This window comes from Varroa destructor, unplaced genomic scaffold, assembly GCF_002443255.2.
Source record: "Varroa destructor unplaced genomic scaffold, Vdes_3.0 BEIS01000002.1, whole genome shotgun sequence".
Classification (NCBI taxonomy): domain Eukaryota; kingdom Metazoa; phylum Arthropoda; class Arachnida; order Mesostigmata; family Varroidae; genus Varroa; species Varroa destructor.
The window spans coordinates 27,478,050-27,492,673 of NW_019211455.1; the positions used below are offsets into that span (position 1 = coordinate 27,478,050).

Below are 14,624 nucleotides of genomic sequence, written 5' to 3' on the forward strand. Positions count from 1 at the left end.
GTTTCTAGCATTTGGATTACCTTCACGTTCTAACCGTTTTTCCAAGTCCAATACTCAGTTGTGATTCTAAATCCTCATCCCTTCTGTCGATAAGCTTTTTCCTTCTGCAGCGATAATTAACAAAGTATCCACCTTATCGCTACCTTCTATTTTTACTAGCGGCTTGTAAACGTGTTGTTCCACAACGTTGTCACTGCCACGTTCTACACTCGTCACGCACATCGTCAAAACCATCATCGGTGCGAGGATAACGCTGAGACGCTATCAGTATAACGGCCACTGCCTGGCTGTTTCTATAACTGTGTAACATTATGCTAGGTCCCTAACATCCCGTTAGACGGTAGCATTTATGACACCTGCTTTGCTCGTTAGTCCGCTATCCACTCGAGATTGATACGCCGAATTGGGAGGCGATAGTGTCAGCCGATCGAGGGTCGCCTTACCGGGCTGCTAATGTTCGAGTCCCTAAAAAGAAAGCTTATTTATTTATCTACGGATAAGCGAATGCGTGATAAACCATCATGGAGCGATTGGTCGTTTAAAAGTTACAAAAAAAGTTGTATCTTAGAGACATATTTGTAGACGCATAATATTGTTCACGCAGACATACTCATTTGCCACTTCGGTATTCGCTAGCCTGTCTTTGACTATCAGAAACGGTGAAAGGAATCTCAATTTTGTATATTATACGAATTTCATTTGCAAATGACAATTATGCAGATCTACCTCAGTTATCAATAGATGCCATATCATCATACAATAGATGGCCTAAACCTTAATTCAGAGCGACCCAAAGCATAGTCATAAGGTTACAGGTGCTATGCAGACATGAGCACAATACCTATCATGACACTGAAACATTTAATTTCAACAAAGGATACTAACTTTAGTCTTTAATGATGTAGGTGTGAAGATATCGACAAAGTTAGAGTGAAAATTGATTGTCCATACATTCAGACGTTGTTCGAGCGTATTAATCAAGCACGGTCTAGATGAAGACAGCTCACTGAATAGATCACGCCTTGATGGTAATGATAATTCATAATAATGACAACATCGTGGTAATGGCGTTAAATTGACCGGGCCAGACGCTTACCATTTAAAGCAAAACAAAGGCCATCAATCTGTTTTCAAAAAGATGAGGTACAAAAAACAATCCAGTCTTAGTGCTCCCTATGTTCATGCTTGCTTCTTCGTCATACTATTGCTCCAAACATTTGTACTCAGTGGCAATGCGTCACTCCAATGGTCGGGGTAAATGTCACTTGGATTATCGTGCGAGACGTCAACAGAAAATCGCAAGTTACTCTGGCCAGCCATTAATCAATTTCATTAGGTAGCTTTCTTTGTTTTTGAAGTCGCTGGTGGCGGAAACTCTCCATAGACACCTTGCGAAAATAGCTCTGAGTTTCCTGGCCTGCTGGTCTGCATTGGGTAGGTAGTCGGTTTAATTTCATTAACACAGCGTGAAGCTTGGTGGTGCCACCGCAGATAGAAAAACACGAAGACCGATACGGTAAAACGGATCGGCTGCTACATGATGCGCAGCACGCGATGGAAGCCAAGCATCTTAATTGATTTACAAATGCCATACTTTTATGGTATTCCAGTTAGCCGCATAAGAAGCGAACGCAATTGAGAACCGAACGAACAAATTCGTGGTTGGTAGTTAACGGGCGCAAAGGTGACCCCCGGGCCATAATAATCAGCATCTCATTGAAGTAGTGTCGTACACGAAAGCTTCAAAGCGAAGCTAGATGTCCGCTAGCTTCATAGTCTATAGTTTAGCCCAAAAACGCCGTTAGAATTGCCCAATAGTTAGCCGCATAATTAGGAAACTGATTGACAGTCAGATGTTGAATGTATTAATCAGAAACTATACATACGATGAGTCGATCGAACTAGGTTTCCGTAGCACTAACTAGAGCCTCTTAATGCTTATAGTGGCTTCTGTCCTAATAATTGTTTGTTTGATATCAAAATTATGAAGTATTTTCTGTTCAAAACCCCATAGATCGCTTGACAATAGATAAACACAGTAGTTCATAAGCTGTTGGATTGGTTTAGGAATTGTCTGCGAATTTGTGACCTCCTACCTAGCTAGATATGCAGCCAGCTTGTATGGTGTAACGCAAGCAATAGGTAATCATAGATAGTCAAAAGGTAGACATCGTCGAAAAAAAATCTGTTTGAGATCGTCGAAAGGTACCACTTTACCACTTAATAGGAGTACATCTGTCGTAGCTTGGCGTCAGCGATAGGACGCTGGGTGTCATGACCTTCCGTGGTTTTTAAGATGTGCAATTTTTTAGCGTTCGAAAGTATTCTGGTTTTAATATGTACACACTAAATTACTACTAAAATTAAATTTAGTATGTATATACTAATTGCTGAGGGTTTAGCGGATATTTTGGATTTTGAGTCCCTGTCGTCTCACGTACGGTCTGCAAAGTATCAGCCATATCTTGGCATGCTATTTTGGATCTTAAGAAGAATTTTAAAGATGCTGCCACGAGTCTGAATTGTTGAATCTGTTGTCGTCACAATAACTGACGGTATGTTTCGAAGTAAGCACGATTGATCCTGACTGATTCGAAATTATGGCGTTACTGTTAGATATGTGTGTTGGCCCATCTGGAAAGATTCGCGCGTGTGCGCCTGGTCATTCACAAAGTGCAGGTGTGTGTGTTCGTGTGTGATGATTACTAAGCAAACTATGTAAAATTGTTTTTGTAACGGCAGTCAGTTAGTTTTCATACTTGCTTGCTGGAGTAGCAGGTGCATCAGTAAAAATTTGTAAGGGGAAGTGAAAACATACATTTATTACAAGCTGAGTTAGTGAAGCACGGACTCAAGAAAGGCGGTGGCACGCTCGCACTTGGCCCTGTGTCAACTTACTACCTGTACCTTGGAAATGCAAGTACAGGACACAGACGATCAGTTGTTTTGCGCCGTTTCGTCATTTAAGCACTTGCACACTTCTATTAGTTTAAGCACTATACTTACATGCGTACCTACATTGTTTCTTACAGTTAGCTGTGTGTATAAACACATGCAGACAGACACCTGTTACAACTGTGTCTTAAAAATTCGGTTGAACTTCGTGATGAGGCAAGCTTGGCACCTAGCTAAGCCTCTTCCAAGGAATACTCGTATTTTCCTTAAATTTTCTTGTACTTTGGGATCTGTCAGCTAATCAATTCAATTCTCTGCTGTGAAGGGGCTGAATGAGAGGGTATTTATCTATAGACCCTCGGATGATATTTTTATCGCTAGCTAAGTTGCAATCGGTGATTAATTGATTTGTTTATGATTGATGTTTGTCTATAAATATTTACATAATTGGCTGTTTACAAACAGATTTTATCTATTCACACAGTATGTTTCAACCTGGCAAGAAGCATAGAGGCGATCATTTTAAATATACCTCTCGCCCATAGCTGAGTACTTGTTACGTTTTTAATGACAACTTCACTTTCGCTAGCACTAAGTGGCTTTTCACGCTGCGTGGTTTACGATATGTAAGTTATAACGGGTCAAAACATGTTCCCGCTGCTGCGGGAGGAAGTAATGTCGATGTTGGTCCTGAATTACCTCATGCAGTGTGACCCGTCATTGTAGTTACTAGCAGAAAGATTCTTGGAGGCGGATCGTGTCGCGTAATCGCACGTTGCATGTCAGCTTTGGTCGGGATAAGTTTCCCAAGTGTACGTTACAAACGGTACACGTTTGTTAATATGATGGCATTGCTTTATTTAGGAACAAGCGACGAGGACAACAAGTCGCCTCTATCACAAGGTAGTTTGGTTGATGCATTTGCAAGAGGCGAAAAATGAATTGCTCTGTTTGCCCTTTTCACCTGGTCCGGCTACAATTGAGGCCGTTTGACAATAACCCCATAGACAATATGCAGAACTGCAGACTTGTTATACGTCAGTGACGGCTTGCTATTGAAATGTCTTGGTCAATTAGTCTGTTCGTAGGGATATTCCGTAATATTGTTGAGAATACTGGACCCGATTATCGTTCATCTTTGGCAATACAAATAACTAGCTTTGATGCCCACTGCCGTCTGTCTACCGGCTGTATCAGGCTTGAAAATATAATGTATTGAGTGATTTATCTGATCTGCTTCGAAGCGAGCTCGTTAAACAGCTTCAACTCACTTTGCCTCGTAATTTTATAGATAATTCTATATACTTAGTTCTTAGACTGACATTTTATATTTGATAGACTAACTAATCATATTGACGCTAGGTTGGATCAATTTGCGTTTCGCTAGAATCTCTATTTTGGCTAGAATAACTAGGCAGCTAAACTTCTAAACGTTTTCCTCATGAAGGGTCTGCTCGAGCATCGTCTGCCTTATTTTTAGTAGCATGTCAGTGGCCGGTAATAACAGTGTTTTTGTGTATTTTTCTAATAAAATCAATTGTAGTGGAGAGAAATCTTATCATTCCAAGTTGTGCTTCAGAACACGTTAGTTCCGGAGGACGATCTTCTATCACGGGTTTGCGATACACCATCAGAATGCGAATAGCTAAGTTTTACGGACAACTTCCGAAAGAAAAAAAAAAAAGGGATCTGTTTCAAGAAAGCATTGGCTCGCTTTTTTGTGGGCCATGTCCAAATAGAATGGATCGCCCAGCCTGTACTGAAGATAGCCTTACGTTGAAGGAGACCCATCGTATTTTGTCATCATGTGGGAAACTAAAGATTTTCTATATAGGATGAGGAAGGTTATGTTTCTTAAGAACGACAGACTGGCGCAAAAACTTATTATAAGCAACAACGAGCAACTTGCAATGAATGATCAACGGGACGGTCGTAGGGACGTTATGTTATGTAATAAGTAATAAGAATACCATACAATGCTGAATAATGTAATAGGACGGTGATAGTTATAATATAGGCTACAGTGGTTTTCCTTTTTAGTATATCATGATTTTACACTTATTGCTATTTATATACTGGCTGACAGTTCATATATTGATGTTACACCATATCACATATATATGGTTTTTTTGAGCCAAATTTCGCCAAAAGTTGGGCCCTAGACAATAGATAGCTTTCAACTCATACAATCGTCGCTTCTCGTAGCGATAACGAAGAATAGAAAGGAAAAGGTTCGCTCGTAACTCGTTAACAACCGCCTACAACCAGAAATACATTCGACCTACAAATATCGTGTTAGCAAGTGACGGGTGGACGCTTCTGAAGCTGCTGTGCAAATCACCTCAATCGTTTACACGAGATCAGGCTGGCCCAATGAAGACTGTTGAAAACATATGTTACATGAACGACAGCTCCCACCCAGTGTAATCTATTGTCTTTATCTAAAACGAATTAGGTGACTATTTTTTCAAATGTAAATTATTAGTATTTCTAGTAGTAGTAATAATAGTAACAATTTCGACAGGTTTCTAACTCTTAGAAACAGAAACAGATATTTGAAGAAAATTTGTTCCATGCACTGCGATTATCGTTTCGATCCGAGAATCTGCTTCATAAATCTCTTCGGAAGATTTTTCAAAAACTACACAATAACGCAGACTGTCAATTGCAAACAATAGATTAATTCTTAATACTGGATAATAATAACATTGGATAATAACAGTGTATAAACAATACACTGTTCTTCATCATGACGAGCTTTTTTTCGTAGACAGAATCGGTTTTTATCTTGGACCAGAAGTAGTGAAATGAAGTATACTCATCACGATGAAGAGTCCGCTCGAAAAGCTTTATTTAATTTAAACGTATTACTCTCTTCAAATGCCTTCAAATGAATAAAAAAAAATCGTACTGTGATTTTAGGAATAAATATATTAGTGGCTTTCTAGATTAGGAAGTAAGTAGGAACTGAAGCAATCATAAAAGTACCTAAATGAAGCACGACTTCGATATCGCGAGAGACTAAATGTAGATCTTTACAAGGAACCTTTCCTTCGGAGGAAACCGGACTACGTGGGGCCTTCTTCTGCAGCTATAAATATAGGAAACACATTTAGAATACTTTGTGAGCATTACTCGATGACCTCAAGTGTGGATCTCTTCGTTAAGTATGTAAAAACTTGCTAAATTCTGTTTTTTGTGAACTTGGGCTTTGGTAGGTGTGAATCATTGCACTGGATTAAGTTGGGCCGTCTGGGGTAAAATAGCGAAGAAAACTGACATGCGTTTTGAGTGAAGAGCGAGTGTCGCTTGTGATCCTTGTAAGAAACATCGAAGCGCGCTGTCGGGCCTAATGCTCGGATGGCGAGCTCATCCCACCTAACCTTCCAGCCCACCGTTATTTAGGTTTTGTTTAACTTGAATCCATAATTCTAGCTTGAAACACAGAAATACGAATCCGCTAACGCATCACGACGCTGAGGAATGATGTGTCGATTACATATCGCCGTTATATGCTATAAGGATCTCAAAAGTAGGGTTGGCCGGTTTAGTGGAGGACACGCTGTGTCATTCCGGACGGGATGCATCCAGTGGCTATACGGCTGGTCGAGTCCTCCATACCGTCAAGGCATTTCGCAGACTGTTCGAGTGTATATGGTAATGTGACGTTCGCCAGAGAAGGAGGCCAGTGTACGAGTATCGATCGCGCCTGACGTTTAGGCACGCATCGATCCATCGTCTCAACGACCAGGTCCCGGACATAATGGAGCACGGCAAAGCCTTAAAATTGCCGCGCCTAAACTGAATGTGTCGTCCAATAGGTGGCTGTAGGGCTACATAAGGCTATTTATAAATGATGCTAGAAACGTAAAGCAGCAGTACGAGTGACTGAGGCACTTGAAAACTCTACGGACCTGCTTAGGTGGCCCCTAAGCTTAACGTAGCGCGTCACTTTTGATTTAATAGTAAAACGCGGACAGCAACATGACGGCACCTCATTCGATAAGCGTCACTGAATTTTAGCGAACAAATGTTCGCAATATTGTTTCCTCAATAAATACACCGTATGTAGTTAGTGCAGAGCAAATGACCTTGCAACATTCATTCCAACAGCAAACTTTCCGTTGTATCCAGCACTCTGGACAGAATCAGAGACTGAATCAGAGACTGGATTAAGCTGGGTGTCTAACTATGTAATGTTTAATTCTATTGTCTGATATTTTAAATAGTGCACAGCCGTCGCTAAGCACAGCAGTAATATCATTCTGGTACCATGCGTACATGAAGACATGGAAGCAGTGTTTCTTGAGTTTTTATTTGAAACGAAGCCATTATGCCCCAAACCAAATCAGACTAGATGGGATGCATTATATATTCTTCACTGCGATATTTTCATGCAAATGTCTCGTCAATAAAGTCGTTCAATATTTGTCCTATTCAGGCTGATTCTGCTATCAGCATTGCTCATTGTAATAGGTGGCCAGTATTTAACTATCATTGCTTCTGCCTCATCCAACGAATCTGCAGTGCGATGCTTTGTGTGTATGTACGTGCACGTACTAACTTACCGAGATTTAGCTATCCACTCGACTGGAGTGTCCCGCTGCGCAGCAGCTATTAACTGTGTGTTATCTAGCTGGCCGGCGGTCTGACCGCCATGGTCAGGACGCTGTGCCATAAATATAGTAATGTATGTAGTAGAAAAAAGAAGTTGAAGCTGTAGCAGTTACAAACGTCGAAAATAGATGGTCGCTAGCGCCACCAGTTGTCGTTGTCACTGCAACGTTACGTTCGTTCAGATATTTGCGCTTCTGCTGAGTCGAGCGGAAGTAACAGGAGTGGTGAGATGAAGTTTGCGAGGTCCTGGGTGATACTAGCGCTATACACGATGCTGCCGTTGCAACTCTTGCCGCTTGTGCAGCAGCTGCTAACGCAAAGTACGAGCAAGCTTCGACGCTCGGCCGATCGTCAGGCAGTCGTCTGCTTTTTCGCTATGCTAGCTAATGACGGCCGCGGGAGTGACGGCTGCGATGACGATTCTGCACGTAGAATCATCGACGATGATGTCGATGCGGACAGCTACCTTAGCAGCAAGTATGGCAGCGGTATTGGCCACGGTGGCAGTTCCCGAGAAAAAAGACCGAAGGCGCAAAAAAGACATACACGAACGCTCTACGAAAAGCGCACACGCATATATACATATATGCTATATCTAAATGCACTGCCAATAGCAATAACTGGGATACCATTGTAAATGCTGGTACCGCCGCCTACCGCTACTGATAGAAAGCGGATCGTCAGCGAAAAGTCTGGCCATCGGACAAAATCGAAAAGACGAGCAAACGGCGAACCATTGGCCAAGTCATCAAAAGAAGAGCGTGTAACAACAAAGCTATCGCGTCCTCTCGTCACTCTTTTCTCCGACGCTCTCTTTTTTTTGCGGACCTACAGCCAATGCTGGACTCTTGGTAACGCCCGTTGCTATGGAGCAAAGGAAGCGCTACAATTCGACGCGTGTCTGCGGGGTTCGACTTCGTAATGGAAGACAACAGCGGTAGATAGGGCGCAGTCAGGGTCATACAGACCTGCATCCGACATACATACACACACACGCCTTTATATATATATATATATATATATATATAGATAGGTATCAGACGTCGTACATACTCAGCACGTAACGCAGCGCAGTGCACGACTCGAAGAAGACGGCGGCTAACAGGAGGCACCCTAACGCGTCACCGAAATCGACAAAGCGACGATGAAGTTGACTTCGAAAACATCCTAACAGGCTTCGCTATTTGATGGATATTCGTGTGTTTGTATGTGTGTGTCCATATCTGAGATATTTTGTTCCGTTCTGACTTTATCGTCCTTACGACGAATGAACGAGCAGCTAGATGAGCGAAAAGCAACGACTTCTTTCCTGCCTCTTCTCCGGAGATGTCGAAGGTGCCTCGACGACAGGTCATGAAGTTATATAGCTGGTTATTAGGCTTCGTCATGTTTTACGTGCGGCCTTTTTGCAAAGGAAAAACCACAGAGAATCGTGTGGAGTTGAATAGCATGCTATCGGCCCCTGCCACTGCCCCGCAGTGCCGACGAACATCGCCGTTATAATAATGGTAGTAAGTAGTGTGTGACTACTCAACTAAGGATATAGTTCACTAGCAAAGCAAGCGTGTGACAGCAAATATCGAACAACGGAATCGTAAAATATGACGTTCGACTCTGTTTCCCTTCAAAGCAATGAGTAAAACCAACTGGCCGGTGGGAAGAGTCTGCTTACCGCTCAGACGGTGAAGCAATCTGCTAATAATGGAAAACGCGTTGTCGGGCGTTGCAATGGTCGCGCTAGCGATAATATCGTATCGGTAGTAAGAGAAATACTCTTTTCATGTTTGGTGGGCTGTTACCTATTCATGGGCGATTCATCGACTTCTACTACCACTTCTTGCCAATGAGATAAAAAGCAGAAATAAATAAACGAAGCTGAAGTGGGAGCTGTAGTTACGCCTGTGGTATCCAACGGCAGCCGGTGATGACTGCGGCCGATCAGCTGCTGCTGCCGCCGCTGCTGTCATCAGCTCTGGCTGTGATGTTCGTTTCGCCTGATATCTACCCTGAAATCGACAGAAAGAACGTAACGTCACGAACGTGCAATGGCCATTCCCGTGCAGCACCAACTATTCGGCAAACTATCAAACGTAATCGATACCATGTGCGCCACTTCCTTCAGCTGTGCATGTACGGGGAGGTTACATGTGCAAGATCTTCAAAACGTTTAGTGTTTGTCAACAGCAAACGTTTCAGATGTCTTTTATCCATCATTTTCTCCTATTAGGACCTTCGATTGTACCAAAACCGTACTCACTCACTCACTCACTTGATAGTGTTATGTTGCCGGTGTGAGTCTCATTCAGGTAGCTAGGGACAGCTGGATTAGGTCATTTGTGCGTCGAATAAGGCCCATCTGTGCATACACCTATCAAGTATAGCGTTGATTCCAGCGAAACATGAGAAACGAATGTGTGTTCTTAGGTAGAAAAATTGAAAACAGATTTTAGACACAAAAAAACCCCTGATAAATTGGATATATATAAGAATTTAGTCTAATCCGGTTATAAGATATCAATATGTTGGTATAACTCGTTTATTATTTACCTACGGCGGAGAAATCTTTTCAATCGTGAGAATCTTTATATTAGTTCACTCAGCTACTTTATTCCCAGCATATTTGGTTGTATCGATTGAGTGAATTACGCATCAAATGTACAATAGTATTTGACCTACTGACAGCCGGCACTGCCGCAAATGATTTGTGAAGTCAGGCCAGGCCTAAATTGAATCAGGGGGCGCTGTGTACTGCCCTGTACTCGCTGGCCAGTCAGCAGCATCTTGTCATCTACTTGCCTGAGTACCTAACTTGATGCTGATTCAATTCTGCCAAAGCTTCTGCAGTTATCGCCATTACTAGCGGTGGTCAAACAAAACGGAAGTGACAGCTCTGCCAACGTCAGCTGGGTCTGTTGATATTGCTTCTGGTCCCTTCTGTGGTCTGACAATTAGCGACGAATCCGTATAACGTCAGGATTGCAGTACTTGTATATTGATCGTAGATTATAGATGCTGTTGCACCGATCGTGGTCGGGCTGTTTTTGCTGCTGCTATTATTGATCATCTAAAAACGTTATCAAGCAGGGAACACATCTGCGCTACGTCAGAATGACTATTTAACTAAACTTAGCGGCGTGAAACCGCTGTGGTTCGTGGGAATATTCTGAAACAAGCTGAAGCCCAGACCCTCTGCTGGAATGGTCCTGATCTCACTCGCTTGCGTGATACTGGCCCGCTGATAAGACACTAAGTACTACAGCAGACTAAGGCGGAAAGATTGCGCCTCATAACAAATGAAAGCAGGAAGAAAGATATAGATAGACTGAAGTATTGACTGCAACAAGTGCATAAATAATATGACGTTTTTTTATTTCGGTATACATTTTTTTTTGGATTGGAAATTTTCAAATTTAGAAATTAACGTAAAGTTATTATTTACGTGTCTTTATATCATTGCAGTTACGGTTTGCTTGGCCCAAGTGGGTGCGGAAAAACGACACTGCTACGGTGTATTGTGGGCCGGAAAACTCCACAGTGTGGGCAGGTCCGAGTGTTTGAACAGGTGCCCGGTACCACGGGCGCCTTCATCCCTGGTCCAGGGGTCGGTTACATGCCCCAAGAGCTCACCCTTTATCCTGAGTTCACAATCTACGAGACCCTGCTTTTCTTTGGCAAAGTTTTTCGTATGCCTGGCAAAGTCATACAAGGTTTGTACCGAATTAAATGGTATATGAGTGCATTTTTTTGTCAGCTTAGGAACTACAACAAGCGTACGTCTAATATCAGTACATTATCAGTAGATTAGTGAATGGATAATGGACAAACGTTAATTCATACCCTAAAGACAACCTGACATGGTAACTATACTAACCATTGTAAGAGTAAAAATAACACTCGGGTGGCAGATGAATGTCGAGCATTGGGACAGTTGGTCGACGGGGGGTCATAAGCATAGACGAATAGCCATAGATCCTTTATCGTTGGCTGAGATATTAGACATTAAATTTTTTACAGTAGTAAACATAGCCGATGTAGTCGTAAGATAGCCTACAGCTCCCAGAGTTGTTACGCGACCAGGTTTCAGATAGGACGTTCAGGTCAGCGCCAGAAATACCGCATACTTGTGCATAACTAGCTTGTCAGGCAAGCATAAAAAGATTCTAGAAATGACGTATGGCTCGTTGGGAAAGAACTTTGTTGTTTGTTATCAGTTGCTGCTTTCATCCGGCCTGTCTTGTCATTTTCTTGTGTAGACATTAATAACACTTAGCTCTTTTTATTGCTTTTGCCTAGCCATAGCAAAATCTCACCGCTGCATTTATCAACTAACAACAACATTGGACATAATGCTAATTATATTATTATAGCTGTTATTAAGTAACCTTGGTAACAGCTATAGTCGTTATTGAAACTGTTGAACGAACTCAGGATGCTATTGGCATGAAAAGGATGGCCGACACAGGACGTTGCGGAAGCGAGAGTCGTTGTTATTGCCCGGCCTCTTTCGAAAATATACTATGAACTACTATATAAATAACATATTGTGATTAGAGGCATTGCCATATAAGTATGCCTAATCGCATGCCAGTGCTGCTTGTGCAGTCATCGTCACCAGCACAATGATTACCGCCGCCGTCTTTGCGGCTCGTTTGCATGGCGACCAAAGACGGCGATAGAAGCAAAAGGCCGACGGAAGTAAACGGTTAAGGTGTACGTTACGAGCGAGGCCCAGCACCCGGTGTAACAAAAGAAGAAGCAAGGCAACACAGATTTCTATCAGCAATAACAGAAGCGATGACATGAATTGACGTTTCGCGGTTGGTGACAGCGATGCCCAGAATTAGAATCATCACGGTACAATTGGCAAATATGATGCGACCAGATGGCAAAAAAAGGTAAACAGAAATCGAGATTAACCGAGAGAAACGGATTAGCAACAACAACAACAACAACAACAACGATAACCAAAAGCACCAGACTGAGCTAAAGTCAAACATTTTTTGGGAAGCAGAGATGGATAACTTCGAAAAAAAACTTTTCTAATATAACGTTTTCTTTCATCATGCATGTACGCTTCTCCATATGATATACAGGTATGGTATATAGGCGTTGTAGCACCGTAGACAGTATGTTAACATATAGCAGACAACAACAGCTGAATCAGTGGGAAGGTGTCTCGATAATTAGGTCTAGGCGGCTTTTTGAACAAAGGACGACTATAAAATCTATTTGTGTGCTTAGGGGAGCTGTCGGGAAACAGCAAAAAAGTAGAGCTGTCTTACCGAAGTTAAAGTTCTAACTGAGATCAGGAAAAGGCTTAAAAATGAAAATATTAAAGATAATCATCATCGTACGGAATAACATATGGCAAATAGTAAAGGGCAGTATCTTTAAAAAAGTTGGCCGTCTTCTTATAAACAGTATTCTGTTCTCTATGCTGAATCATTAATAGACCGTATCCAGTTCCTGCTGAAGTTCTTGGATCTCCCCGATAAGGGTCGCCTGGTCAAGAATCTCTCTGGTGGTCAGCAGCGCCGAGTGTCACTCGCGGCAGCCCTAATCCATAAGCCACCTTTACTCATACTTGATGAACCCACTGTCGGAGTTGACCCGCTCCTACGACAAGCGTAAGTATAGCAACACGCTTTTATGGCTATATTCTGTCTGCCTAGATTTTGAGACAAGAACTAAAAAGAAAAATCTGCCTGTTTCTATCATTTTGCAGTGATTATTAGATGTTTTTTTTTTTTTTTTTTTTTTCGGTTAACAGGCGACTGGTTTAGAATTTGTAGTAACAGTTATTTTATGTTTTCCAACGACAGCATCTGGAACTATCTCGTCACGTTAACTCGTGAACAGGGAATGACAGTGATTGTAACGACGCATTACATCGAGGAGGCTCGGCAAGCCAATATCGTTGGGCTGATGCGTTCAGGCAGAATGCTGGCACAAGACACGCCTGATCGTCTGCTCGAAGATTATAATTGTACTACCCTCGAAGACGTCTTCCTGCAGCTTTGTCTAGCGGATAAAGAGGGCCGAGCGATTATAAAGAACATGAGGATGATTAGTAATGTCGTCACAGACAAACCGAAAGACAATTCCCAAATTACGGATAATATGGACAACAGTCAAAAGAATCATAAAGAGGTTAGATTATCTCTTCATATACTATCTAATTTAAAATAGAGAAAATAATTATTTGTTAGCACCTGCCCAACCTATCTCATAGAATCGAGTCATTTACTTATATGTTTATATGATAATATGTGTTACAAGGCGCCAGCTAACCGAAATCAAAAGCGAAATTGATCACGTGCCCTTTTCGGTCTCGTTAACGTGCTTATAGAACGACGTATGCTTGCCAGACTTGTGTACCTTGTCAAAGGCACACGTCGCTGAGGGTATGTCTGTGATGCCAGTGTATGTTTGGCAATTTTATGTACTAAGTTATTACTTCGGAACGATTTTTGCAGAAAGTACCAATTTACGAAACTCCGCTCGACGTGAAGCACACGCTGCCGCCACCTTCGAGCCAAATATATGCGTCACGTTTCGAACAAGTGAACTCCGATGGCTTCTCGACGAATACAAAACGACGCGATTCGTGGATAGATACCTGGTGCAGGGCGCTGGCGCTCGTTCTCAAAAATATCACCCGAGTCAAGCGAAATATCCCTGTTCTGTTGTTTACGTTCATAGTACCTTCCTTCCAAGTCGTCCTCTTTTGTCTTTGTATCGGCGCCGATCCCTTCGAACTTCCCATGGCTATTGTCAACCAGGACACCCATCCGATACTGTCTCAACCCTTCCTAGAGTCCATCTCAAACGTCACAATTATCCAGAGGCCATACGCCGACCTGGACGAAGCGTTGGCTAGCGTCGAACGCGGAGAAACCTGGGGCGTCATACACATCGGGCACAACTACTCAACAGCATTACAATACCGTTTCTTGCTGGGCATTGAAGCTGACAATGAAACGATTGAAGAGTCTACTGTTGACATCTACATGGACATGACCAACCAGCAAATAGGATTTATCTTACAGAAGACCATCTTTGAATCGTTCATCGTAAGTATTCTGGATAGCAAATATGGTAAGGTTGCTTTC

General features: G+C 42.3%; 1 protein-coding gene across 6 annotated transcripts in view; it reads left to right on the forward strand.

The window, feature by feature from the left end:
• The window catches only part of snu (ABC-type transporter snustorr), a 70,980-nt gene that overhangs the window by 50,015 nt on the left and 6,341 nt on the right, over positions 1–14,624 (forward strand). For 5 of the 6 annotated variants that reach the window (XM_022790638.2, XM_086979976.1, XM_022790637.2 and 2 more), the window contains 4 exons: positions 10,972–11,219; positions 12,965–13,139; positions 13,335–13,662; positions 13,989–14,585. In XM_022790638.2, the coding sequence (XP_022646373.1) occupies positions 10,972–11,219; positions 12,965–13,139; positions 13,335–13,662; positions 13,989–14,585 (1,348 nt within the window). Of the gene's footprint in view, positions 1–9,654; positions 9,804–10,971; positions 11,220–12,964; positions 13,140–13,334; positions 13,663–13,988; positions 14,586–14,624 lie in introns of those variants that run through there. The other variant, XM_086979979.1, reaches the window with a different exon arrangement.